Source organism: Dromiciops gliroides, chromosome 1, assembly GCF_019393635.1.
Source record: "Dromiciops gliroides isolate mDroGli1 chromosome 1, mDroGli1.pri, whole genome shotgun sequence".
Lineage (NCBI taxonomy): Eukaryota > Metazoa > Chordata > Mammalia > Microbiotheria > Microbiotheriidae > Dromiciops > Dromiciops gliroides.
Genome location: NC_057861.1, coordinates 669,576,337 through 669,601,690, shown reverse-complemented (window position 1 = coordinate 669,601,690; position 25,354 = coordinate 669,576,337). Strand labels below are relative to the sequence as shown.

At 44.8% G+C, this 25,354-nt stretch overlaps 1 protein-coding gene across 2 annotated transcripts in view; it reads right to left on the bottom strand.

The window, feature by feature from the left end:
* ALS2CL (ALS2 C-terminal like) overlaps positions 1 to 25,354 on the bottom strand; it is a 69,839-nt gene that overhangs the window by 35,498 nt on the left and 8,987 nt on the right. For both annotated transcript variants that reach the window (XM_043975370.1, XM_043975371.1), the window contains exons 2-8: positions 12,281 to 12,437; positions 5,676 to 5,871; positions 4,776 to 4,841; positions 4,171 to 4,336; positions 2,650 to 2,781; positions 1,543 to 1,662; positions 193 to 272 (exon numbers count right to left, since the gene is read on the bottom strand). In XM_043975370.1, coding sequence (XP_043831305.1) covers positions 193 to 272; positions 1,543 to 1,662; positions 2,650 to 2,781; positions 4,171 to 4,336; positions 4,776 to 4,841; positions 5,676 to 5,871; positions 12,281 to 12,383 — 863 coding nt within the window. In that variant the 5' untranslated portion in view covers positions 12,384 to 12,437. The remainder of the gene's footprint in view (positions 1 to 192; positions 273 to 1,542; positions 1,663 to 2,649; positions 2,782 to 4,170; positions 4,337 to 4,775; positions 4,842 to 5,675; positions 5,872 to 12,280; positions 12,438 to 25,354) is intronic.

The following is a 25,354-nucleotide window of genomic DNA, read 5'->3' as shown; positions in this document are numbered from 1 at the left end:
AAAGCTTCTTGCAGAAGGGGAAACCTGAAGGAAGCCAGAGGCATAGACAAAGAAGGAGAACACTCTATGCATTGGGGATACCCAGTGAGAACTTTCTTCCTATGGAGGAGGAAAAGGGAGGGGAGACACTGGGTTACTCTCACTTTATGCGATCTAGATGCATCTTTTCCCTTCTATTCTCTGCTCACTCACCTGCTCGAGGTCTGCTTTTTGTCAAGCTTCTTGCCATCCACCCACACCAGCTTCAGGTCAAAGATCTGGAAGCTGTGACCCTAAAAGAGCAAGAGGCAGCATCACTGACCACGAGTGCATGCCCAGAGACAAACTTTTGTTGTTCAGTCGTTTCCGCCGCGTCCGACTCTTCCTAACCCCATTTGGGGTTTTCTTGGCAGAGAGACTACAATGATGACCCATAAAAATTTCTGAATGGAGTTTTTAATAGATTTAACCATGGTGCACACTCATAACCTCTGTCTATGTGGAACGAGGCTCTCAAAATAAAGTTAGTGGAAGAAATTGAAGCTGAGTAGGAACAGGATGAAGCACAAACATCCCAATCATCCTGTGTGAGCCTGGAGCTGTTCCCAAGGATGCTTTCTGTGACCCTGATGATGAATTTACATCCCAGCTCTCAGCCAATGACAGAAAGGCATCAATTGGCCCATCTGCCCACTAGTTCTCCAGACAAAAAGCTTAAGAATAGAAAGACAGGGCAGCTAGGTGGCAGAGTGAATAAAGCACCGGCCCTGGATTCAGGAGGACCTGAGTTCAAATTCGGCCTCAGCCACTTGACACTGACTAGCTGTGTGACCCTGGGCAAGTCACTTAACCCTCATTGTCCCACAAAATAAATAAATGAATGAATGGATGGATGGGTGAATGAATGAATGAATGAATGAATGAATGAATGAATAAATAAATAAATAAATAAATAAATAAAAAGACAACTGCTTGTCCCAGGACTATTTCTGCCTGAACTCCACTGAACACGAGAATAAGAAAAATGAATCACCACAGTTGACATTTACACAGTGACTTGATTTTCAAAATGTTTCATATATATATATATTCTGCCTGAACTCCACTGAACACGAGAATAAGAAAAATGAATCACCACAGTTGACATTTACACAGTGACTTGATTTTCAAAATGTTTCATATATATATATATATATATATATACATTTTAGAAAATTTGGCCTTCACAATAATCCTGTGAGGTAAATGCTATCAATCTCCTATGACAGCTGAAGAAACTGAGGCTTGAAAAGTGACTTATCCATGGTCATACAGACAGAAAGCATTAAAAGGCAGAAGCCAGATCTAAAGAGATGCCCAGTGCTCTTGCCAGGGGGCCATACATCTCCTGGTGTGGGGTAGCTACCCATGTCTTTTCAGTATAGCAGTTGAGCATTTACCCCTCAATCCTTCCCGAGCCCCACATCCTCTCTATACTCTCTCCAAAGAAGGCCACACACACACACACATTCATTCATTCCTGGGATTATTCCCTTGTCTCTTTTCCAAGACCACTTTTCTTACCTGCAGTAGAACAAGAGCATCATTGAAAAGGAGGATGCGGTCAGCTCGGACCGGGCTGGCCACCACTGGTACTTCCTGGCTGTCCTGAAGCAGTCGCCGGTCTGCAGTACAGAGGGCATCCTAGAGAAGGAAGGAGGAAAGGGGGGGGTGACAACAGGGTCTTGATGGGAATTCAATGAAATTCAGAAGCAGTCTTTGTCTCCCTCTCCCTCCCATCCCCATTCTCCCAGAAGCTAACTTCTCCTTTGGTATTCAACACTCACATGTAGGGGGGTGGGGGGAGAGAAAGAGCATCACTTCAGAAGGGTTTGCATTAGACAACGAGAGTTCTTGGTCAATAAAACCTAATGGACAATACACCTAAGCACGTTAAGCCTTTTTTTGGACATCCTTTCTGGTGTTGTTTTTGTTACCTGCTCTTGTGAAGAAAATAACCATGATTATGTGAAAACCTTGGAATGGCGTTAGCTACATCAATCATTAAGCTAGTTGGCTTGAGAACCATCAAATGTTAGAGGCAAGAGGGGGGTCTTAGAATCTCAAAGCTGAAACAGTGTCTAAGAGATAGAACATAGAATGTTTAGATCTTAGAACACAGGACACAGAATATCCAAGCTGGAAAGGTTCTCAGAACCCAGAACTTAGAATGTCAGGGCCGAAAGGAAGACATAAAGAGGGAGAGGTAGGAGCTGGAGACAAGGACCCCTTCATTTATAAAAAAGGAAATTGAGGCCCAGAAGGAACTTGCCCCAAATCATATAGTGAGTCAGTAGCATAATTAGGCCCACAGACTCAATGCAAATCACTAGGTGACTTGTCCTGCTCTCAACCTAGGAAGACAGGTTCTTCTCAGGAAGGAACCTTAGACTCTCCAAGCTCAAGGTCATCAAAAGTCATTCCTTCTCCCCAGCTCTTGCTCACCCTTTTCCACACGAGGAAAGCTTGTTAAGGAGCTGGAGGATTTTGGAAAACAAGCCCAATGAGAACTGAGGGATCTCTATCCCCAAAGTATCCTAAAGACTTAAAAACCTTTCCATTCCCTCCTCCAAAGGTCTTGGACCTAAGCAGAAGGCTGGACACAGATGCTCATGCCGCGAGCTGACTCACCACCAGCTTGTTGCTCAGCATCTCCCATAGAGCCTGGGTGGCCGAGGCCTCTTTCAGAGCCTGTCTGATGAAGGACTGAAGAGCCACGAAGCGGTCGGCAGCCTGGATAACCTGCACCCAGGCAGGGTGGCGCTAAGAGAGGGAAGGGTAAGACATGAAAGCTGTGGCCTTCAAATAATATCCATCATAACAACTAGCATCTCTAGAGCGCCTGCCTCACGGCTCACAAAACACTGGATGTGCGGCATCTCATTTGATCCTCATCTAACAACCCCGTGAAGCAGGGGCTATTGTCTCTGTTTTACAGATGGGGAAACCAAGGCTAAGAGCAGTCAGGGGACTTGACAAGGGTTGTTACACAGCTAATAAGTTTCTAAGTAGGATCTGAACTCACATCTTGCTGACTCCAAGTCCAGTATTCTTTCTGCCTAGCTGCCTCAGTATTTATAAGGCTGTCACATGAAAAAGAGTTGTGATTTATTCTGCTTGGCCCCAGAGGACAGAAGCAGGCCCAGTGGGTAGAAGTTACAGAGGAGACAAGCTTTTTTTTTTCTTTTTTTTTTTTTTGGTGAGGCAGTTGGGGTTAAGTGACTTGCCTAGGGTCACACAGCTAGTAAGTGTTAAGTGCCTGAGGCTGGATTTGAACTCAGGTCCTCCTGACTCCAGGGCTGGTGCTCTATCCACTGCACCACCTAGCTGCCTGAGACAAGCTTTAAATAACAAAGAACCTTTTAACAATCAGAGGAATGGGAATCAGTTGCTTCAGTGACTTCCCAGTCACTGGAGGTCTCTCAGAGGCCAGATGACCATTCATCAGATGCCGTGTAAGAGGGTATTTCTAGGGGCAGCTAGGTGGCGCAGTGGATAGAACACCAGCCCTGGAGTCAGGAGGACCTGAGGTCAAATCTGACCTCAGATACAACACTTACTAGCTGTGTGACCCTGGGCAAGTCACTTAACCCCAATTGCCTCACCAAAAAAATTAAAAAATAAAATAAAAATAAAAATAAAGAGGGTATTTCTGCTCAGGAAGAAACAGCCCCTGAGGCTTCCTCAGGTTTGGGGATTGAGGTTCTGTGATTCTAGAATACAACCTATCTGACCTGCCCCCTTGACCTCACAGCACACACAGAACTGTAAAACCAGCACTTGGGTTCTGATCTGAAAGACCCCCCCCAAAGCCTCAGACTCTATCTCTTTCCTCCTTTAAAAAACAATCATTTCCTTCAGGAAGGCTTTCTTGATTCAAAAAAACCATCATATTTAGAGCAGAAGAGGCCAGAGCTGACAGAACACCTCCTTCCTTTAAGCATTTAACTGTGAATTTCATCTCCAAGTCCAGTGCTCTTAGCAGAGGAAGAGCTGTCTCAGAGAATGGATGGGCGCTACAGTCGTGTAAGCTCTGATGCTGGGTACTGTCAGGGGTTCTGTGCCTCTCTCCTCTAGCAGCCCTGTCCCCTCCCCGTGGGCAGAGGATGCTCGTCTCCAGTCAGATTGGGGGCCAACCCTCCCAGGCCGTACCTGACCAACAGCATCTCCGAGTCTCAGCAAGAGAAGCACATACTGCTGCACGTGATCTGTGAGGGGCTGGCAGAGGACATGGGGCAGGGCCTCGGCCCCCGAAGTCTCCAAGATCACGTTGGTCAGGAACTGCTTCAGTGCCTTCCTCTGGCTCCTCCAAAACTCACTGTCATTCCATGGCCCCAGAGAAGAAGAACCCCATGGTGGAACCTCTTGCTTTCACCCTCTATTCCTAAGTCTCTAGGTAGAAGATTCAGGATTTGAATCCAGCTCCTGAGACTCCAAATAAAACAGTCCTTCCACTCTATCACCCTGCTGTCCATAGATAAGTATAAACAGGCTTTTCAGTCAATAATTTATTTTTTTGTTTGTTTGTTTTTGTTTTTGTTTTTAGTGAGGCAATTGGGGTTAAGTGACTTGCCCAGAGTCACACAGCTAGTAAGTGTCAAGTGTTTGAGGTCGTCAGTCAATAATTTATTAATGGCCCAAGGCTAACCTAGGTTTGGTTGTGAGTCCTGGGCTGGCACAGAGAGCTGTAGCCACTAAGCCCGGCATTCAATACCTTTCCCCAGGCCCCAACCCAACAACACCCTCATTTCACTCACCTCTTCTTCCTGGTAGCCTTCTGAAAGGTCTGCACGGCCACACAGCTGGTGTATATCACAAAATATCTGCAAGGAGCAGTGTTACAAGATGCCCACATGGAAGACATTAGTTCCCTCTCTGCCTAGTCATGACCCATCTGTGATATCCCAACCTACCTGCCCCAGCCCCCCACTGGACTCAGGGACAATAGTCCACGTATGCCTTTGTTCATCATTCAAGGCCCACAGCCCTGACTGGGCCAAGTGGCCCTGAGCAAACACAGATGATGAGACCTCCTGCTTGTCTTTTTTTCTATGTTCTCCATTTTTAGTTTATCTTTGTCTTGTCCTCTCTAATATTACCTCGACCATATCTGTCCAGAAGGCAAAGAGCTCCAGAGAACAGTGCCCACGTATTTCCTCCTCCTGTCTCCCCCACAAAACAGCCCATCCAGGTTCCTGCAGACTTCAATTCTAGGATAGCCATACCTCACACTGCTTTCATTAAGGATTCTGGTCACAAAGGTATTAACCTAGGGTCTGTGAGTTTGGGTTTTTGTGGGGTTTTTTTGGTGGGGCAATGGGGGTTAAGTGACTTGCCCAGGTTCACACAGCTAGTAAGTATCAAGTGTCTGAGGTTGGATTTGAACTCAGGTCCTCCTGTATCCAGGTCCGGTACTTTATCCACTGCACCACCTGGCTGCCCCCAGCTTTTTTTTTAAAAAAGGTATTTATGTATTTCCATGTAAGTAATATCCTCTACATTTTATTTTATGCATTTAAAAACAAGCTTCTAAGAAAAGGCCCACAGGCTTCCCCAGACTGACACAAAGTCACCTGGGTCAACAGAGGTTTGGGGGAGCAGACTAGCAGCAAGCCCAGACCTAGCCTATGCAATGACTGCTCATTGTCAGCACTCACTGTTGGTAGGCCTCCAGGAACAGGTGCAGGCTATCCAGGAGGTGAAGGCTGTGCAGGGTGAAGGTGGCTGGGGAGTTGAGCCTCTGCCTCAGGGTTCGGAGGCTGGTCTGGGTCAGCTCCCACAGGCACTGATACTGCTCACTGAGCTGCAGTAGCAGCCGCAAGCACTCCTGATCCTTTGAGTGCGAGGGCTCTTCTAAGACAAAGAGAAAACACCATCCTTAGCCGCGGCTCACCTTGGGGAAGGAGTCTTTCCATGGGCCCTTCCCCCCAGAACTTTGGGAGGAAGGCAGGACCAGGTAACCCCAGGTAGCTGGGGCTGGGGTCTTCCCGATTCCTCCCCATTCGGTAGTGAATGGTGTCCTCTAGGGAAGGCAAGGCATGTAGGAAGATTTGGGTCACCACACCTTCTCCTAATGTCCTCCACACACGTGCTCAGAGATACACTTGTGTAGGTAAACATACACTCAGATGCATACTCTTACACACACACATACACAAGTAGAAGCAGAGACTAGCATGGATTGCTGACTGCTTTGCAGGGGTGTGCTGGTTAAAGTATAACTGGATCTACAAAGCCAATGAATGCATGCTACACATTTTAGGTTAATATGCAAAACATTTTCTCCGTTGCTTTCTTAGACAATCAATAAAACAATAAATCAAGTCCTAATCTGTAGGCTTTGTTGATTTTTTTTTTTTTTTAGTGAGGCAATTGGGGTTAAGTGACTTGCCCAGGGTCACACAGCTGGTAAGTGTCAAGTGTCTGAGGCCGGATTTGAACTCAGGTACTCCTGAATCCAGGGTCGGTGCTTTAACCACTGCGCCATCTAGCTGCCCCGGCTTTGTTGATTTTAGAGGTGGAAATGCTCTTGTGGAAAGTTTAACCATCAGCTCTTGTGAGCTGGCTTGAGCTGGCCTCAGCACACCCTGGTCCACTTTAGGAGATCCGAACAAACCCACTCAGTTGTTTAAGAGAGATACTAACCTCTAGCAGATAAGAAATAATTAGAGCAGAGTTGGAGGGTTTAGGGAAAGGGAAGGAGAAGAATAGGAGTGAGGATCCAGAAAAGAAAGGGATTAATCACCCCAAATTATTATTATACATGTTATAATATTACTATACTATAATAATATACTATATAACACATTATATTACATATTATATTATTTGTTGTTGATGTTCAATTGTTTCAGTTATGTCCGATTTTCCATGACTCCATTTGGAGGGAAGGAAGGGGTGGCAAAGATACTGGAGTGGTTTGCCATTTCCTTTTCCAGCTCATTTTACAGATGAGGAAACTGAGACAAACAGGGTTAGGTGACTTGCCCAGGGTCACACAGCTAGACAGTGTCTGAAGCCAAATTTGAACTCAGGGCTTACTGACTCCAGGTCCAGCGCTCTGTGCACTATGGCGCCACCTAGTTGTCATGATATGTTATGTTATGTTATGTCATCTCATGTCATGTCATGTTGTGTTCTGTTGTGTTGTGTTGTGTTGTGTTCTGTTATATACCCTTCATTGGTCTCTCCAGACTGATTTCACATTATTGCCTTTCATAAATTCACTGTTCCATGCAGACACCCACCTGCTGCTCCGTTGGGATCACAAAGAGCTGAGATGGACTTCAGAGGACATCCAGCTCCACCCCCTCATTTGACAGATGAAGAAACTGAGTCTTAGGGAGGTTTAAGTGGCAGCCAAGTAGCAGCATCCCTTCTCCAGTCTCTGAGCCTTGTCATAGGCATGGTCTCCCTTTCCTGTAATACACTCCCTTCTCACCCCTACATCTCAGAGTCCCATCCCTCCTTCGAGGCTAAGCTCAGACGTCACCTCCTACAGGAGGTCCTTCCTGATGACCCCAGCTGTTAGTGCTTTTCCGCTCTGATCCCCCAAACAACTCTGCATCCATCTTGTCTTTTATAATGTGTATTGATGCTGTTTTCCCAAGTACTCACTAAACTCCTTAAGTGCAGGTCTTTGCATCCTTGGCACCTAGAAAAGTGCCTGGCACATAGTAGGTGCTTAATAAATCCTTGTCGAATCAAATTGAATTAAATCATGAGTCTCTGCCACTAGACTTCTACAATCCACCAAAAATCACACATCAAATTGGCACCTGAGCCGGGGCAAGAAGCCAAGTCTTCCACTCTGCCACCGACCAACCAGTGTTTTTTCCACTGATTTTGGCTTTTAGGAATGGGCAGGGTCAGAGCAAAGGAGAGGGAGAGAGAGGCAGCTTGGTAAGACACAACTAAACTGGGTATGAGGATTGGTGTAAGCTAGACCTAGGTCTGCTACTTGCTATGTGACTTTTGATAAGTCACTGAACCTCTCTGGTCCTTGGGAGTATGGAGATGGTATCTGCCTCAGATACCTCCCAGGGTTGTGGTAAAAATCAAAGGAGTTTTTTGTAAAATCATAAAAGCTCAGGATGCATGAAAGGAATTTTTAATTATTATAGTTCTCATTATTAGAGAGAAGCAGCATGAAATAGTGCACAGAAAGCAGGCTTCTGAGTCAGAAAAACTTGGGTTCAAGTCCCACCTCAGACACATACCAGTATTGTGACTCTGAGTGACTGGACGTCCCAGCAATTCAAGACCTTAAGTTGCATAGCAGTTGCTGACAGGCGGCAGGATTTGCCACCATAGTTCCCCATGCCAAAGATATCACAGACCCAGACAAAAATAACAATTATTATTATTGTAGATCAGGACTCATTCTATTCAAAACATACCACTGATATCAAGAAGGCATACATAGCATGTTAGCCATGGAGACCATGTAGTCCAACCTCCTCCTTTTAGAGAAGGGGAAACTGAGGCTCACAGAGGCTCAAGTTTATGCTGAGCAAACTAGGGTTGACTTTGAATCTCCTGATAACTGGCTCCTTGGTCATCAAACCTCCTTGTTGCAATAATTCAACAAACATTTATTAACTACCTAGTGTGTGCAGGGATCCTGTTCTCAGTGCTGGGAAAGATACAAAGTTTTTTGTTTGTTTGTTTGTTTTTGTTTTTTTAGTGAGGCAGTTGGGGTTAAGTGACTTGCCCAGGGTCACACAGCTAGTAAGTAGTCTGAGGCCAGATTTTAACTCAGGTATTCCTGACTCCAGGGCCGGTGCTCTATCCACTGAGCCATCTAGCTGCCCCAAGATACAAAGTTTTAATAATTACTTGGATTTCTTTGGAACTCTAAAGTTTAAAAGGAGCTTTTATTTCTCTGTATGTATGTTGTTTAAACCCCAGGAGGATGCAGTTGCCTTGAGGGTAGAGACTGTTTTTATTTCCTTAGCACCTAGCATGGTGTCTGGCACTTAGTAGGTACCTAACAAATGCCATAAGAGCTAGACCCTTTTCATTGATGGACAAATTAAGGCCAGAGGAAATCACACAACTCACCCAAAATAAAAATAAATAAATAAATAAACCTCTGGTGTAGGTATTGCAAGGAATATTTGATAGATGAAGAAACCAAGGTTCTGATCACCTCCAAATCTAAATCTATGACTCTGTGACTTGCCTAAGATCACACTGCTAGTAAGAGTTGGAACAAGAATTTGAACTCAGATCTCCTGACTTGTCTCCATAAAAGCTTATATGGAGATAAGACACAAACAAATATGGAGTGAATGAATCTGCCAAGCAGGAAGAAAATGACCTTGTCTCTTTGGCTTAACTTTTGTCCTTCAGCTGTTTCCCCTCCCATTCATGTCTATAAGAGACCTAAAAGAATCTTAAGGTAGGTGGTACAGTGGATAAAGCACCGACCCTAGAGTCAGGAGGACCTGAGTTCAAATCCGGCCTCAGACACTTGACACTTACTAGCTGTATGACCCTGGGCAAGTCACTTAACCCTCATTGCCCTGCAAAAAAAAAATTTAAAAAATCTTAAGGTAGAAAAAAACTTGGAGGCAGAGGGGGTACCCTCCCAACCCACCCACGCCTACACACACCTAAGAGCACTTAGCAGTTTGTTACAAAGACAACCTGGAAACTGATACTTGCTGGAGAGTCAGGATTGGACATGCAGTAAGGGTTATAAGGAATCTCTATCCCTAAGTCAGATTGAGGTTTCCATCAGAAACCCTGCCCTTGGTGATCAGAAACCACTGGTTAAAAGAAATATTCTTAAAGCCTCAAGGGCCACTGAGCTGGTTGGAGTCTATGTGTGAGAAGCCCGGCTTATAAGGCAATGAATCTCCTTTTGGAGAAGGAATGCCTATTATAGCACAAACTCTGAGAACTGATAGGATCTCTTTATGAGGAAGGAAAGGTCGAATGGCTAAGGGATTTTCCCTAGCCTCATGACTGGACATGTGAGGCCTTGCTTTGCCCTGTGAGACCAGAAGAAAGTAATAACCTGATAGAGATAACACTGTGGCCACCTGCCTGGAAGATACTGCACACCTATGTGTTGGTTCCAAAGCATCAGAGATGTGTTCTCCCTCTACATTTGGGGTTCCCTATGAATATGCCTCTCCATGACGCAGCCAGGGGGTGCAGTGGATAGAGTATTTAGACCTGGAGTCACAAAGACCTGAATTCAAATCCAGGCTCAGACGCTTAACTAGTTGTTTGACCTAGGGTAAGTCACTTAACCTTTATTTGCCTCAGTTTCCTCAACTGTAAAGTGGAAATGATAGCAGCACCTACCTCCAGGGTTGTTGTGAGAATCAGAGGAGATAATATTTGTAAAGCACTTAGCACAGTGCCTGGCATATCGAGGGTACTCTATAAATGCTTAGCCCCTCTTCCTTCCCATGAATTTCCCTGGTCATAGGGAAATGTTTCCTACATGTGTTTATTCTGTGCACTGGTGGTTTGCATATTTGTGGAATAGTGTAACCCAATTTGTTTTTTAAAAATGTTCTATTATGAGTGTTCTTACTATGCTATTTTATTAAATGCCTTTGTTTTTATTCATTTATGTTCTCTGAGTGATAAATAAAAGTAAAAACAACAATGGGGGCTCATGAGCTATAACTTGAAGTGGATACAAACCTGCAGAGTACCTTGAGTGTGGAGTCATCCACTGAGCAGTAGAAGGCAGAGGGGGCAGGGGGCTGCCAGGACATTTGGTGCTAACTCAAAGGAGAGTATTATAGACCTTCCACTTCATTAAAACTACCTCAGGGCACTAAATTATTCCTTTCATTTTTAATCATACTTTAGTTAGCAATCTGGCTGCTAAATCCAGAAGGGTCAAGGACTTGTTCATTTTTCATTTGTGTATCCTCACTGCTTAGTCCAGAGTCAGACCTGGGTTCAAATCTTACCTCTTATATTTACTAGTTGTGTGACCTATGGTGGGCTCCATAATCATTTTGTATTTCAGGAAAATCTCTAGATTTTCTTTATTAAGTCCAAGATGGGTTGCTATCTATATTGATATAGGGAATATCCGTACCAGGAGTTCCCATGCTGAAAAAAATAATCTTCCACTTATCAATATATTGCCCTGCTTTGCACACAATAAACATTGAATATAAGCTTGTATTTACAAACATGTTTCTTCTTTCCAGTAGAATGAAGGCTCCCTGAGGACAGGGATCATATTTTCTTTTTATCTCTATATCATCAGCTCTAAACACAAGGACCTATGTATAAATGAATGTAGTAAAAAGAGCACTGAGTTTGGAGTCAAGAAAGACCTGAGTTCAAATCCAGTCTCTGGCACTTACTAGTTGTGTAATACTGATATATCATTTAATGTCTCTATGTCTTAGTTTTCTTACCTGTAAAATGGGGTACAATAATACCTAACAGGGTTGTTGTAAAGATCAGCTGAGATAATATACTTATTAAAGCATTTTGCAAACCTTGAATCACTATATCATATTGTTATTATTATTATTCAATACTTTAAGAATCTTTGATTTCATTGCTGCAGACACTTCTTTGACTACCACAGACTACATCCACTCTCCACTGCACAACACTGCCTTAAAGAATTTTCCACAAAATAGGTGATTAATAAATATTCGAGGGGGCAGCTAGGTGGCAGAGTGGATAAAGTACTGGCCCTGGATTCAGGAAGACCTGAGTTCAAATCCGACCTCAGACACTTGACACTTACTAGCTGTGTGATCTTGGGCAAGTCACTTAACCCTCATTGCCCCGCAAAACAAACAAACAAACAAATAAATAGATGAATAAACAAATAGATAAATAAATGGATGCATGGATTGATGAATAAATGAATGGATAGATAGATAGATAGATAGATAGATAGATAGATAGATAGATAGATAGATAGATAGATAGATAGATAGATAGATGTTGAATGGAATTTAAATCACCCAGTAAATGGGCCATGTGTATTAGCAGTATTTCATTTTGTCTTTGTATTCCCAGTACCTGCATACATTAGGCATCTAATAAACATTTATTGATTAACTGATTAAAAGAACACTAGGCTGAAAGAGTATAGTAGACCTGGATCTGAGTCCAGGTGGGGAGAAGAACCCAGAAGGGGATGGTACACATTGTCAGTATATCAGGCAGAAGCAGAGCCCACAAGTTCATTGGCCAGAGCCAAAAAGGGGCCTTTTCAGGTCATTTCCCTTCCCCTTCCTCCTTCCCCGTGACTCTAACTCACCTACTAGGAGCAGAGGCTGAAAGACAAGGGTGTTGATGCGGCCAAGCAAAGCCAAGAAAGTTTCTTCTACTTGTAGTAGCGATGTCTCTTCGGGAGTACACATGGTGCCCAGAGGAGTGTGGCTGGGACTAAGCTCCCAGGCCTCATCAGGACCCACCTGGTCAGGGAAAAACACAATTTCACCAAGGCTTCTCCAGAAACTGCTGCAGGACCACCAGCCCAGCTGCACCACCACCGCCAAAAACATCCAGAGGACCAAACAGAAGCCGGTTGACTAGGGAATGACTAAACAAAGTGTGGTACATGAATGCAACAGCATCTTGCTGTACTATAAGAAATAAGGTAAATGATGAATACTGAGAAGGCTGGGAAGATTTACATGGACTGATGCAAAGTGAAGAAAGCAGAGACAAGAAAATAGTGAACATGATTACAACCATGGAAATGGAAAGAACACAAAACAACCAACAGTGAGTGCTGCAAAAATATGGAGAATAGATATGGCTCTAATGAAGAGATGTAAGAAGACAGTCCCACCCCACTCCTTTTTACAGCTGGGAGGTCCATGAGTGTGGTGCGTTGCATGTATTTTCAGATTTTAGAAACATATTGATAGGTTTGGGTGGTTTTTATGTGTTTCTTCCTTTTTTCTTTAAAAAGTAGAATTCATGGGGCAGCTAGGTGGTGCAATGGATAGAGCACCGGCCCTGGAGTCAGGAGTACCTGAGTTCAAATCTAGCCTCAGACACTTAACACTTACTAGCTGTGTGACCCTGGGCAAGTCACTTAACCCCAATTGCCTCACTTAAAAAAAAAAGTAGAATTCATTATATGGGAGAGCTCTCTAAGAGGAAAGAGGGGAAGAATACTGAGAGAAATTCTAGTGATGTAAAAAAACAAAAAATATAAATAAAAAAAATTTTTTTAAGTGGGTGGGGGGGGGACAGCTAGGTGGCACAGTGAATAAAGCACCAGCCCTGGATTCAGGAGGACCTGAATTCAAATCCAGCCTCAGACACTTGACACTAGCTGTGTGACCATGGGCAAGTAACCCTCATTGCCCCACAAAAAAAGAAAAAGAAAACCCCCAAACAGAATGGCCTGGGGGACAGAGTGCTGGCCTGGGGGTCAGGAGACTCAGGTTCTTTTCCTGGAGTCAAGGTTAACTTGTTTGATTCTGACCAAGTCATGTGGAGAATCATGCTCCTCTTCTATCAGATGTCCATTAAGATTGTAAGCATCTTGAAGGCAGGGATTATCTTTTGCCTCTTTTTGTGTCCTCAGAATTTAGGTCAATGCTTGGCACATAGTAGGTACTTAATAAATGTTTATTGACTGATGGAAATGGGGTGCAGCAATATCTTCCCAGCCTGCCTCACCAAGAGGTTGAGAAGGTCTAGCAAGAGCACTGAATGAATCCTAGAATCTCAGATTTGGAGGGAGCTCCCTTCTACGCTGTCCCCTACCTGCTCTCCTTCCTCCCAGCCTACTCTTGGACGGCTCTGAATTCGAGGAAGACTCTCCAAACTTAGTTGAAATCTGTCTAGGCAATTTCTACCTTTGGTTAGTTCTGCCCCTGAGGCCTAGCCTCTTTTATGCATTAGAACACTTCAAAGACTTCAAGGCAGCTCTCTGGTCCTCCCAAGTCTCTCTTCTCCAGGCTAAATAAGCATTCCTTCCACTGGTCTTTTAGCAGAGAGGAGATGGACTCCAGATGAAGAATGAAATGCACATTTTTTTGGACATGGCCAACGTGTGTATGTTTTGCCTAATGGTGCAGATTTGAAACTAGGGCTTTGTATGTAACTTTTTTTCTCCCCAGTTGGGAGAAGAGGAGGAGTGTGCGGTAGCTATAGATTGATCTCTCTCCACCCCTAAAAACAGAAAGGAAAATTTAAGACACTGCTTCAGAGGTCCTCTTCTCTTTCTCCACTTTCTCTCTAGGGATCTCATCAACTCCCAAGGGTACAAGGGTCACATCCATGCAAATGTCTCCTGAAAGCTATTATGTTCAGCCTTTAGCTCTAGTCCTCCAGGCCAAATTAGCTGTCTGTTGAACATCTCCAAAAGAATATCACCCACAGGCAGCTCAAATTCCACATGTTCAAAGCAGAACTCATCATCTTTCCCCCTAAACCCACCCCTCTTCCTAACTTTTTCTGTCAAAGTCGCCTCTCCCAGGGGCAGCTAGGTGGCACAGTGGATAAAGCACCGGCCCTGGATTCAGGAGGACCTGAGTTCAAATCCAACCTCAGACACTTGACACTTACTAGCTGTGTGACCTTGGGCAAGTCACTTAATCCTCATTGCCCTCCCCCCCAACCCCCCCCAACACACAAAAATAAAAACAAACAAAAATAAAAATAAAAATAAAGTCACCTCTCCTTCCTGGTATCCAGAATCAAAACCTAGGAGTGATCCTCAACATTCCACTCTCCCTCTCCAAACAATTCTCAGATCTAATTGATTCTATCAGCACTCCCATGACCCTAACTAGGTTCTCAACACCCTTTGCCTGGACTATTTTAATAGCCTTCTAATTGGTCTCCTTGATAACAATCTCTCCCTCTTCCAATCCACTCTCCACTAGTATGCCAAAATGAATTCTCAGGGGGCAGCTAGGTGGCGCAGTAGATAAAACACCAGCCCTGGATTCAGGAAGACCAGAGTTCAAATCCAGTCTGAGACATTTGACACTTACTAGCTATGTGACCCTGAGCAAGTCACTTAACCCTCATTGCCCAGAAAAAAAAAAAAAGAATTCTCATATCAAAGAAATTACCAAGTCAAGAAGCTTCAGTGATTCCCCTATCACCTTTAAGATAAGTAAATTCCTCTATTTGGCATCTAAAGCCCTTCATGAGTTCCCCCTCCAGCCCAGCTGGCCTCCAGGTTATTTTCCTACACAACATTCCACTTTCTTTTGTTGGGGCTTTGAAGAGGGTCAGCCGATGACTGGAATGTTCTCCTTCCCTTGACCTCTTGGAACCCTTCAAGGGTCAAATCAAGGGCCACCTTCTACCCACTTTTCCTCATTATTTTGTGCTTGTTGAGTCATTTCAGTTGTGTCTGATTCTTAGTGACCCCATCTGGGGTTTTCCTTGGCAAAGATACTAGAGAGGTTTGCCATTTCCTTCTACAGCTCATTTTGCAGATAAGGAAACTGAGACAAATAGGGTGAAGCGACTTGCCCAGGCTCACGCAGCTAGTAAATGTCTGAGGCCAGATTTGAACTCAGGAAGATGAGTCTTCCTGACTCCAGGCTTGGTGCTCTATCCTCTGCACCACCTAGCTCCCCCCACCCCAAATTACATTGCATTTACTTATCTGTGTATGTATTGTTTCTTCCCAATAGAATGTCCTTGAGAGCAGAGATTGTTTTATTTTTGTCTTTATATTCCTAGAGCCCAGCACAATGCCTGGCCCTAAGTAGGCACTTAATAAATATTGAATTGATGCCTCCCCCATGCCAGATGCTACTTTTATTGATATCCACCAAGATCAGGTTGGTTGTTTTTTTTTTGGCTACTCTGTCACAACACTAATTTATGTTGACTTTAGAGGATATGAACCCCCAAATTGTGCCCAAGGAGTCAAAAAACATGATCCCTGTTCTTAAAAAGCTTCAGATCTGTCTGGAGAGACAAAACTACCACATAGGGAACAAGCAGGGAATATTACAAGGCATTTTTGTCAACTCTAAAAGGCTATATTCTTAGGGCATCTGGGTGGCACAGTAGATAGAATACAGGCCCTGAAGCCAGGAGGACCTGAGTTCAAATGTGACCTCAGACACTTGATGTTGATGACTACAAGATTTACTGAGAACTGATTCCCCACCCAGTACCCCCTACCCAGGCAGGTGAATTTGCCTGAGGCTGACCAGTCTTTGTCAATTCCAGACTCTTGATTGACTTATGGATCTCACCCAAGAAAATCCCCTCCCAATGATTCCCCACCTGGACTTTGTTATTATGTAAAAGGGTCCACCTACATTAAATAGTTTCTACTTAGAGTCAGTAGCTTCTATACTTAACTCAGGAGCAGTTCTATACTGTCTTTTGTCAAAGGTTCATTTACATTAAGTAGTTATACATGACTCTGGAGCAGTCTTTTGGTTCCCTTCTGTTACCCCATAAAAACCCTGTCCTTGGCTCCCATCTTTGGGTATTCCTAGCTTCCCAGCTTTGCAATAGTTTCTCTGCCCATATTAAAGACCTTATTTCTCCTATATTGATTATTTCCTTAATTTACAGGTTAACATGTGCTAGCTCGGGGGCAGCTAGGTGGCACAGTGGATAGAGCACTGGCCCTGGATTCAGGAGGACCTGAGTTCAAATCCGGCCTCAGACACTTGACACTTAATAGCTGTGTGACCCTAGGCAAGTCACTTAACCCCCATTGCCCTGCAAAACAAACAAACAAACAAACAAACAAAATGTACTAGCTCTATGACCCTGGGCAAGTTGCTTAATCCCATTGCCTCAAAAAGGGGGGGGGGGGCGCGGCTATATTTTCTACCTGACCCTGTTCCTCACTTTCTCTGGACTTCAAAACCGTGCCCCCTCTTCTGCTGCCTCACCAACTTCTGGACTGTCTTACCAACAATAATCTACCATCTCTGTGTCCACTTATCCTGGCATATCCCAACACAAAAGCTATTCCCCTTCTCTCACTGGTGAGTTTTTCCTGAGCAGTCCTACCCCCAATCCCCATCTACTCCTCATCCTGTTCCTGACTTTCTCTGGACTTTAAAAACATCCCTCTCCTCCAAGTAACCACTCTCCACTAGGCTCCCTTTTATACATGGTCTTCCCATATTAGAATGTAAGCTTATTGAGGGGAGGGACTGTTTCATTTTGCTTATATTTGTAACCTCAGCACTTAGCACAGTTTCTGCACATAGATGGAACTTAATAAAAATAAAATGTGTTTCCTTTCCTCTTTCCTTTATATAAACACGAGTTGTTATCCTTATTCTAGTTCTAATCAGGGTTGCAGGAGCTCAGAGAAAGAAGAAAGCAGTGCCGTTTGGGGGCCATGAGTGAAGAAGGAGGTTCCTTGGAAAAGTCAGAGCTTGAGTTCAGTCTTGGTTTTTTTTTTTGGGGGGGGGAGGTGAGGCAATTGGGGTTAAGTGACTTGCCCAAGGTCACACAGTTAGTTAAGTGTCAAGTGTCTGAGGCTGGATTTGAACTCAGGTCTTCCTGAATCTAGGGCCAGTGCTCTATCCACTGTGCCACCCAGCTGCCCTGAGTTCAGTCTTGAAGGATGGCCAAAAAAACAAAACAAAACAAAAGATAGAGATAAAGGGAGAGAAGAGGATGCACCTGGAAGCAAGGGCTGGGCAGATTTCCTGGATGAGTTCAGATTTAAGCACTCAAGGTCAGGGTGAATTTGGGAAGGTGGAAGAAAAGAACCACATTCCATCAATCCATCCGTCCATCCATCCAATACTTTCAGCAATAGGGGACAGTGGAAGCCCAGAGGGAGGGAGCCAAGGGGTGAGTCACTCTCTGCACTCAGAAACTTGCACCCCCTACCCCAGCCAGGTCTGAGCACGTTGGGCAGGTAGGTACCCAGGAGAGAAGTAGGGCAAAGACTGGGCAGTTAGACTGGTTGAGGTTGAGCAATGAAGCCAGGGCTGGGCAGGCTACATGCAGTGGGGGTGGGGAGCTAAGAGAGGGCACTATGCCAAAGACAAGCAGTGGTTTGCCATGGAAATCCCAGGTCTGCCCTTCATTGGATCACAGCATCCGAGACGGGACCCCCAGAGGCCACTCTAGCCCAGTCCTGTTCTGCTACAGCGCTACAGATGAGAAAACTAAGATCTAGGCAGGTTAAGTGACCCACCCATAATAGTAAACATCAGAGGCAGCATTTGAACTGAGGTTTCCTGACAGTTTTCTCTCCACGGTACCATCCTGACTCCATTTTAAAATCTGTGAAATGGGTATAGTAATTACAATGCCTACCTTCAGGGGCAGCTAGTTGGTGCAGTGGATAGAGCACCAGCCCTGGATTCAGGAGGCCTGAGTTCAAATCCGGCCTCAGACACTTGACACTAGCTGTGTGACCCTGGGCAAGTCCCTTAATCCCAGTTGCCTCACCAAAACCAAAAACCAAAAACAAAACAATGCCTACCTTCTGGGGCTGTTGGGATGAGGGCTCTTTATAAACCCTATGCTCCTATATAAATGCCAGTTATCATCATCATCATCATCACCATCATCGATAGTGGAGGGGAACAGGCAGATAATATAAAACAAAAGATTATATTACAGGCAGCCACACATCTAGCAAGCATTTATATGATGCTCTAAGTTTTGCCAGGCACTTTACAAATATTATCTCACAACAACCCTGGGAAGTAGATGTCATTGTTATCCCTATTTTGCAAATGAGGAGACTGAGGCAGACAGAGGTTAAATGACTTGCCATGGGTCACACAGTTAGCAAGTATCTAAGGCCAAATTTGACTTCTGGTCTTCCTGATGCCAAGTCTAACGCTCTACCTACTTTGACACCTAATGACCATTAGAGATTGGAGAAGAGGCGTGATGGGGGCCTGCCCTAAGAGAATTCAGTCTCCTCTTCTAACAGGTAGCAACGTTGTTTTTTTTAGCACTTTTTTTTTTAAGTGAGGCAATTGGGGTTAAGTGACTTGCCCAGGGTCACACAGCTAGTAAGTGTTAAGTGTCTGAGGTGAGGTAGCAACTTTTTGTGATACACTGACATCAGATCACAGAATCATGAGGCTTGAGAGATCCCCAAAGATCAAATCTTTCCTCTTTAGGTATGGAACCATCATTTAACGGAAAGAAATCACAGAGCCCAGACACCTAGACTACACTCTCAGCCCTACCTACCATCCATTCACTAGCTGCGTAAACCTGGGTGAGTTTATCTGACTTCTCTGGCCCTCAGGTAAATGGGGGAATGTTGAACTTTACACAAGCTGAAAGCGCTAAATAATAACTATAGCTCCCCATTCTCTAACATTTTATGGCTTATAAAGTATCTTCCTCCCAATGCTTCTGGGAGGCAAAGGGGAAGGAAGAGGGAGGGGGGAAAGGAATAAGCATTTATCTGTGCCAGACACTGGGCTAAATGCTTTACAAATATCCCATTTTATCCTCGCATTTTAAATATGCATTTTCATTGTGCTAAGTGCTTTACAAATATAATCTCATTTTATCCCCATAATTTATATATATATGTGTGTATATATATATATATATATATATATATACACACACACACATATATACATATTTTACATATTTATCCCTATTTTACAGATGAGGAAAATTATGCAGACAGAGGTTAAATGACTTGCCAAAGATCACACTGCTGATCTGAGGCTGAATTTGAATTCAGGTCTCCCTGACTCCAGGCCTAGAGTTCTATCTCTCTGCTTCACCACTTAGCTTTCTCTGACAGGTAGGGTTTTTTTTGTTGTTGTTGTTGTTGTTGTTGTTGTTGTTGTTGTCGAGTTGCTGTTGTGTCCGAATCTTCACAACCTCATTTGGGGTTTTCTTGGCAAAGTTATTGTAGGGGTTTGCCATTTCCTACTCCAGCTCATTTTACAAATGATGAAACTGAGACAAGCAGAGTTAAGTGACTTGCCCAGGGGCACACAACTAGTAAGTTTCTGAGTTCAAATTTGAACTCAGATCCTCCTGACTCCAAGATGGTGCTCTATTCATTCACTGAGCCACCTAACTGCCTTGGGGGCTTAAGGAGTGTTATTTATTTGTTGGGCCAGTGATTTTTAGTAATGGAGGGAATCCCTTCATATAAACACATCAGTAACTGAAAGATAACTTAACAATTTTAAAGACTTGCTGGAGGGGTAGCTAGGTGGCTCAGTGGATAGAGTACTGGCTCTGGAGTCAGGAGTACCTGAGTTCAAATCCAGCCTCAGACACTTGACACTTGCCCAGCTGTGTGACCCTGGGCAAGTCACTTAACCCCAATTGGAAGGAGAAGAAGAACAACAACAAGAACAACAAGAAGAACAACAACATCGGCCTCCCATCTCCCATCCCTCAAGCTCCCAACCTAGGAGTCATCCTGGAGTGCTCGCTATCTCTCACCCCCCACCCCACCCCCCATATCCAAGCTGTTACCAAGGCCTCTAGATTTCACCTTTGCAGCATCGCTACTCTGACACTGAGCCCACCTGAGCCTTTATCACCTCGTGCCTTGATTACTGCAATAGTCTGCTACTGGTGGGCCTCAAGTCTCTCCCTACTCCAATTCATCTTCCATTCAGCCACTAAAGTGATTTTCCTGAAGCACAGGTTTGATGTTATTACCCCCTCCTCAGTTAACTCCAGTGACTCCCTATCATCTCCAAGATCAAATACAAAATGCTCTCTTTGGTACTCAATGCCCTTACTACCTTTCCTGTCTTCTTACACCATACTCCCCACCACATAGTCTTCCATCCAGCAACACTGGCCTCCTGGCTGTCCCAAGAACAAGACACTCCATCTCTCAACTCCAGGCATTTTCTCTGGCTGTCCCCCCGCTCCTGGCTTACTGTCCCTCCTCATCTCCACCTATTAGCTTCTACAGCAAGTCTTTCTCAAACCCTCAATTCTGGTGCTTTCCCTCGCTTAATTATCTCCTATTTACCCTATTTATAATGTTGTTGTACATATTTCTTTCCCCTCCTTGAGTCCAGGGACTGTCTTTTGCCTCTTTTTATATCCCCAGTCCGTATCACAGTGCCTGGCACATAGTAGGCACTTCAATGTTTACTGATTGATGGAGTTGTTTCCCCTTAGGTATAATCTTTTCCCACTTTGGATCTAGCCAAACTGAGCCAATCCTCAACAAAAGGCAATAGAGCCTGACACATAACCAGCTTTAAGACCATTATCCCACAAAATCCATGATCTCCTCCCACAATGCAGACTGCAGCCCATCCATGCCCACACAGAACCATGAAAGCATTTGGTGAATAGGAGTGGACAGCAATGTGGGCTGCAGCCCAGTGTATTGAAGAATCCTGGATCAGAAGCTGGGAGTCCCAACTATGTGACTTGGAATAGTCCCTTCTCTCTTGGCCTCAGCTGGACTTGATTTTTTAGGTCCTTCCTAGATCTGAAAACATATGGGCATCTGATCAAAGCAAACCAACTCAAGGGTTAAAATTAAATGAAGGGTGGGGGCAGCTAGGTGGTGCAGTGGATAGAGCACTGGCCCTGGAGTCAGGAGTACCTGAGTTCAAATCTGACCTCAGACATTTCACACTTACTAGCTGTGTGACCCTGGGCAAGTCACTTAACCCCCATTGCCTCACTAAAAAAAAAAAATAAAAAATAAAAAAAATTAAATAAAGGGTGCCTACCAATTGGGGAATGACTAAAGAGATGATGACATATAAGTGTAATGGGGTGGGGGCAGCTAGGTGGCACAATGGATAAGGCACCAGCCCTGGATTCAGGAGAACCTGAGTTCAAATCTGACCTCAGACACATGACACATTCTAACTGTGTGACCCTGGGCAAGTCACTTAACCCTCATTGCCCTGCAAAAAAGAAAAAGAAAAAGGAAGAAAAAAAAGTACAAGGATAAGTGTAATGGAATATTACTATATCACAAGAAATGATGAAAATGACAGATTCAGAGAAGCCAAGGAAGTCAGACTGGAAGGGAGGAAGGAAGTGAGCAGACCTAAAAGAATAACATATCCAAGGGTTACAATGGAGTGAAAGGCTTAAGAAGACCAATCAATGCAGTGACTAATGATGACTTCAGAAGACCAAACAGACTTCCCTTCTTGGCCCAGAGCTTAAGAATAAAACGTGTATCCGCACACGGCCAGGGTGTAGATTTGCTCAGCTTGACTGGCCTTATCTTCGACAAAGGAGGGCTTCTAGTTGGGAGCGGGGGATTGTGGGGAAGAGTTGGCAAGGATAGTCCATGAAGAAAACAACAAAGAAACATAAGGAAGTTCAGAAATGGATCTGGAGAAGCAGAGAATTTGTATTATTACCGTGTTAAATTTAATATTACTTTAAAATTCTTTACAAAGTAGTTCACTTTATAGTTAGAATATTCCTTTCCTGTTCTTTAGATATGGAAACGTTCATGTCTTTTGACCTTGTTCATGTTTACAAATTTTAAAAAGAAAAGAAAAATTTAAAAACAGGTAAGAAAATGTACAAGTCACAGGGTGGCCTGCACATCAATGAGGGTAGTCGGGTCACATGGGGGAGGGAGGTGCTGGTTGTCTTTCGTTCTCAAAGAGGACCAAGATGGCATCACTACATTGGGGTCAAGATATGGGGGATCTGACCGGCCGATCAGACCAATAGGGGCTCAGAAAGCTCTACCTCGAGTAGGCCGCAAATAGTCCATATGAACATTTGGAGTGATGTCTGCAATTCTGCTTTGCTCATAGAGCGCAGTGCCTTCTTTGATGGGGGGCACACCACACTGGGTAGTCCTTTGCCGGTGTTTCCACGTCTCACAATTGATTCCAAAGGACTGGGGGGTTACAACAGCCTCACCATGTACAACTGAACCACAGGAGCAAGGGATCTCTTCTCCACCCAGGTTCATCCCCTCACCCTGTTCACCCAGAAGCAAAAAATCCTCAATCATTAACTATGCAAGGAGGCTCAGAGGTCTTCTTAGACAACTTTCCCCCTGGGAAGAGGTTGGGGTGCTCTTAGAAGGGAGGGTCTGTGCTTCCTTGCTCATCCTGGGGGCCCCCAGAGGTCAGAGGCAGACTCTTTCTACTGTGTTTCCCCAGGTTTCCACACATAAACATGGACCTGAGTAAGTTTTTTTTTTTTAAATGACCTTGAAGCTAGGAATTCTAGGAGTGGGGGAGCAGGGACTGGATTCCAAGGGTTTGTTTCAGTAAGTATTGACAAAGAAGGGGTGGGGGTGGGAGGAGGGGAGGAATGGAGTCTCACCACTCTAGGGCCAAGCCCTGAGCACAGGAATTCCAAGCCCCACCTATGCTGTAAGGGAGAGGCTGTGGGGGTGAGGCCAGCAGGAGGAGGAGCAGGGAGGAGTTTAGCAGAGCAGTCCCAGGGCACCAGGTAGTGGGTTAGGGGGTTGTAGGGGGAGGATCCAGCCAGTCTCAGTCTGGGAGAAGCTGGGCTGTTGTGTTCCAGAAGCATTTCCCACTGCCTTGGGAACAGTTCAAGGTCAGGGTAGGAAAATAAAAGCTTATGAGAGGGCAGTGGCCAGCAGCTGATGTCAGGGCTGCGTCTCCCTCAATTCTGCCCAGAACCAACAAGCCCTCAAAGCCCAGTGAAATAATAAAGCATCATGAGCTGATGCCACCTCAGGCTGCGTATACGGGGTCACAAGATTTAGAACTGGAGAGGATAATGCCATCCTCATTTGCAGATGAGGAGCTATATTCAAGGTGACTTGGCAAAGGTCACCTCCATTCTAAGTGGCAGAATCATCACCATTCAAACCCAGGTCCTTCCCGACTTCAAATCCAGGGCTTTTCACCATTCCACATAGCACAGGATCAATAATCTCACTGTCCGGTGCCATGAGCAGGATATCTTGGTAATATCTGGTCCAGTTCTGGGTACATTTTTAGGAAGGACACTGACAAATTGAAATGCACTGAGGTTGGAGACACTAGGATGAAGAGAAGGAAGGGAATAAAGTGTGTGTGTGTGTGGGGGGCATTTAAATAGAGCCTACTATGTGCCAGGCACTGTGCCAAGCACTTTACAATTATCTCATTTGATGGTCACAACAACCCTGTGAAGAAGGTGAAGTTAACATTATTCCCGTTTTACAGTGGAGGAAACTGAGGCAAGCAGAGGCAAAGTGACTGGCCCAGAGTCACACAGCTAGTTAGTATCTGAGGATAGATTTGAACTCCAGGCCCAGCACTCTCTCCACTGTGCCACCAGCTGCCTCCTGGGGGTGGGGGGAACAGTTTCCAGGAAAGGCTTCCTGCAGGTAAAATCTGAGCAGAGTCAAAAGGGTGAGTTACTATCATCAAGGGCCAGAGGGAAACCTCGGCAGGCCCTTCATTTTACAGATTTGGAGCAGGGATAAAGGATGGAGCAGACCCCTTCATGGTCTGTACTGAGTTTAGCTCAGCCTTGCCTGAAGGCAGAGAAATGTACCCAGTGACCCTTCCAGCCAAGAACAGAGAGCAGGATGGATGTGGATGGAGAGTTCACAGCTATGGTAATTGGGGGGCAGAGTTTGACCCCATTAGCTGGGGATGTGTGGGCACGGCTGGGGACAGGAAGGTGGACCCTTCCAGGGATGGGCACTTTCCTGTGAATGGGAGGCACAAGCATAGGCCCAGTGATTCACCTGGGCATGAAGAAACTGGCAGAACTTCCTCCTGATGACACCCTCTCTCCCCTTCTCCCTCCCCAACTTTGTTACCATAGATCCCCTGACTTAAGGAAACACCAACCAGCACCATAGTGGAAGAGGCCCAGCCTGCTGGGATGACCCGTTTAGAGGCCCAGCTTTGCCATTAACTCATATGGCCAGGGTCCATTCAGTGCCCATCTCCAGGCTCTTCTCCCTCTTCCATGATGTCCTCTGGCATTCCATGCTCTGTGTTCTACAGTCCCTTCCACCTCTGGCCTTCTTTGCCCCATGTTCCATGGTCCCTTCTAGCTTTGATGTTCAGTATTCTATTCTCTCTCTCTCTCTCTCTCTCTCTCTCTCTCTCTCTCTCTCTCTCTCTCTCTCTCTCTCGTGCACAGGGCAATTGGGGTTAAGTGACTTGCCCAGGGTCACACAGCTAGTAAGTGTTAAATGTCTTAAGGTCGGATTTGAATTCAGGTCCTCCTGAATGCAGGGCTGGTGTTTTATCCACTGCACCACCTAGCTGCCCCCTGTATTCTATTCTCTATGATCCATCTCAGTTCTAACATTCGATGTCCTAAGATTTCCACGGATATTGGACAAGTATAGAAGCACTTTGATGAGTATGAGGCATTCTACTAATGCAAGAGATTATTTGGACAAATGGCCTTGTGCTATGGGCCAGGATACCTAGGTCCTGAGTCTTGACTCTGGCACTGGGTCACTTACTAATATAACCTTGGGCAAGTC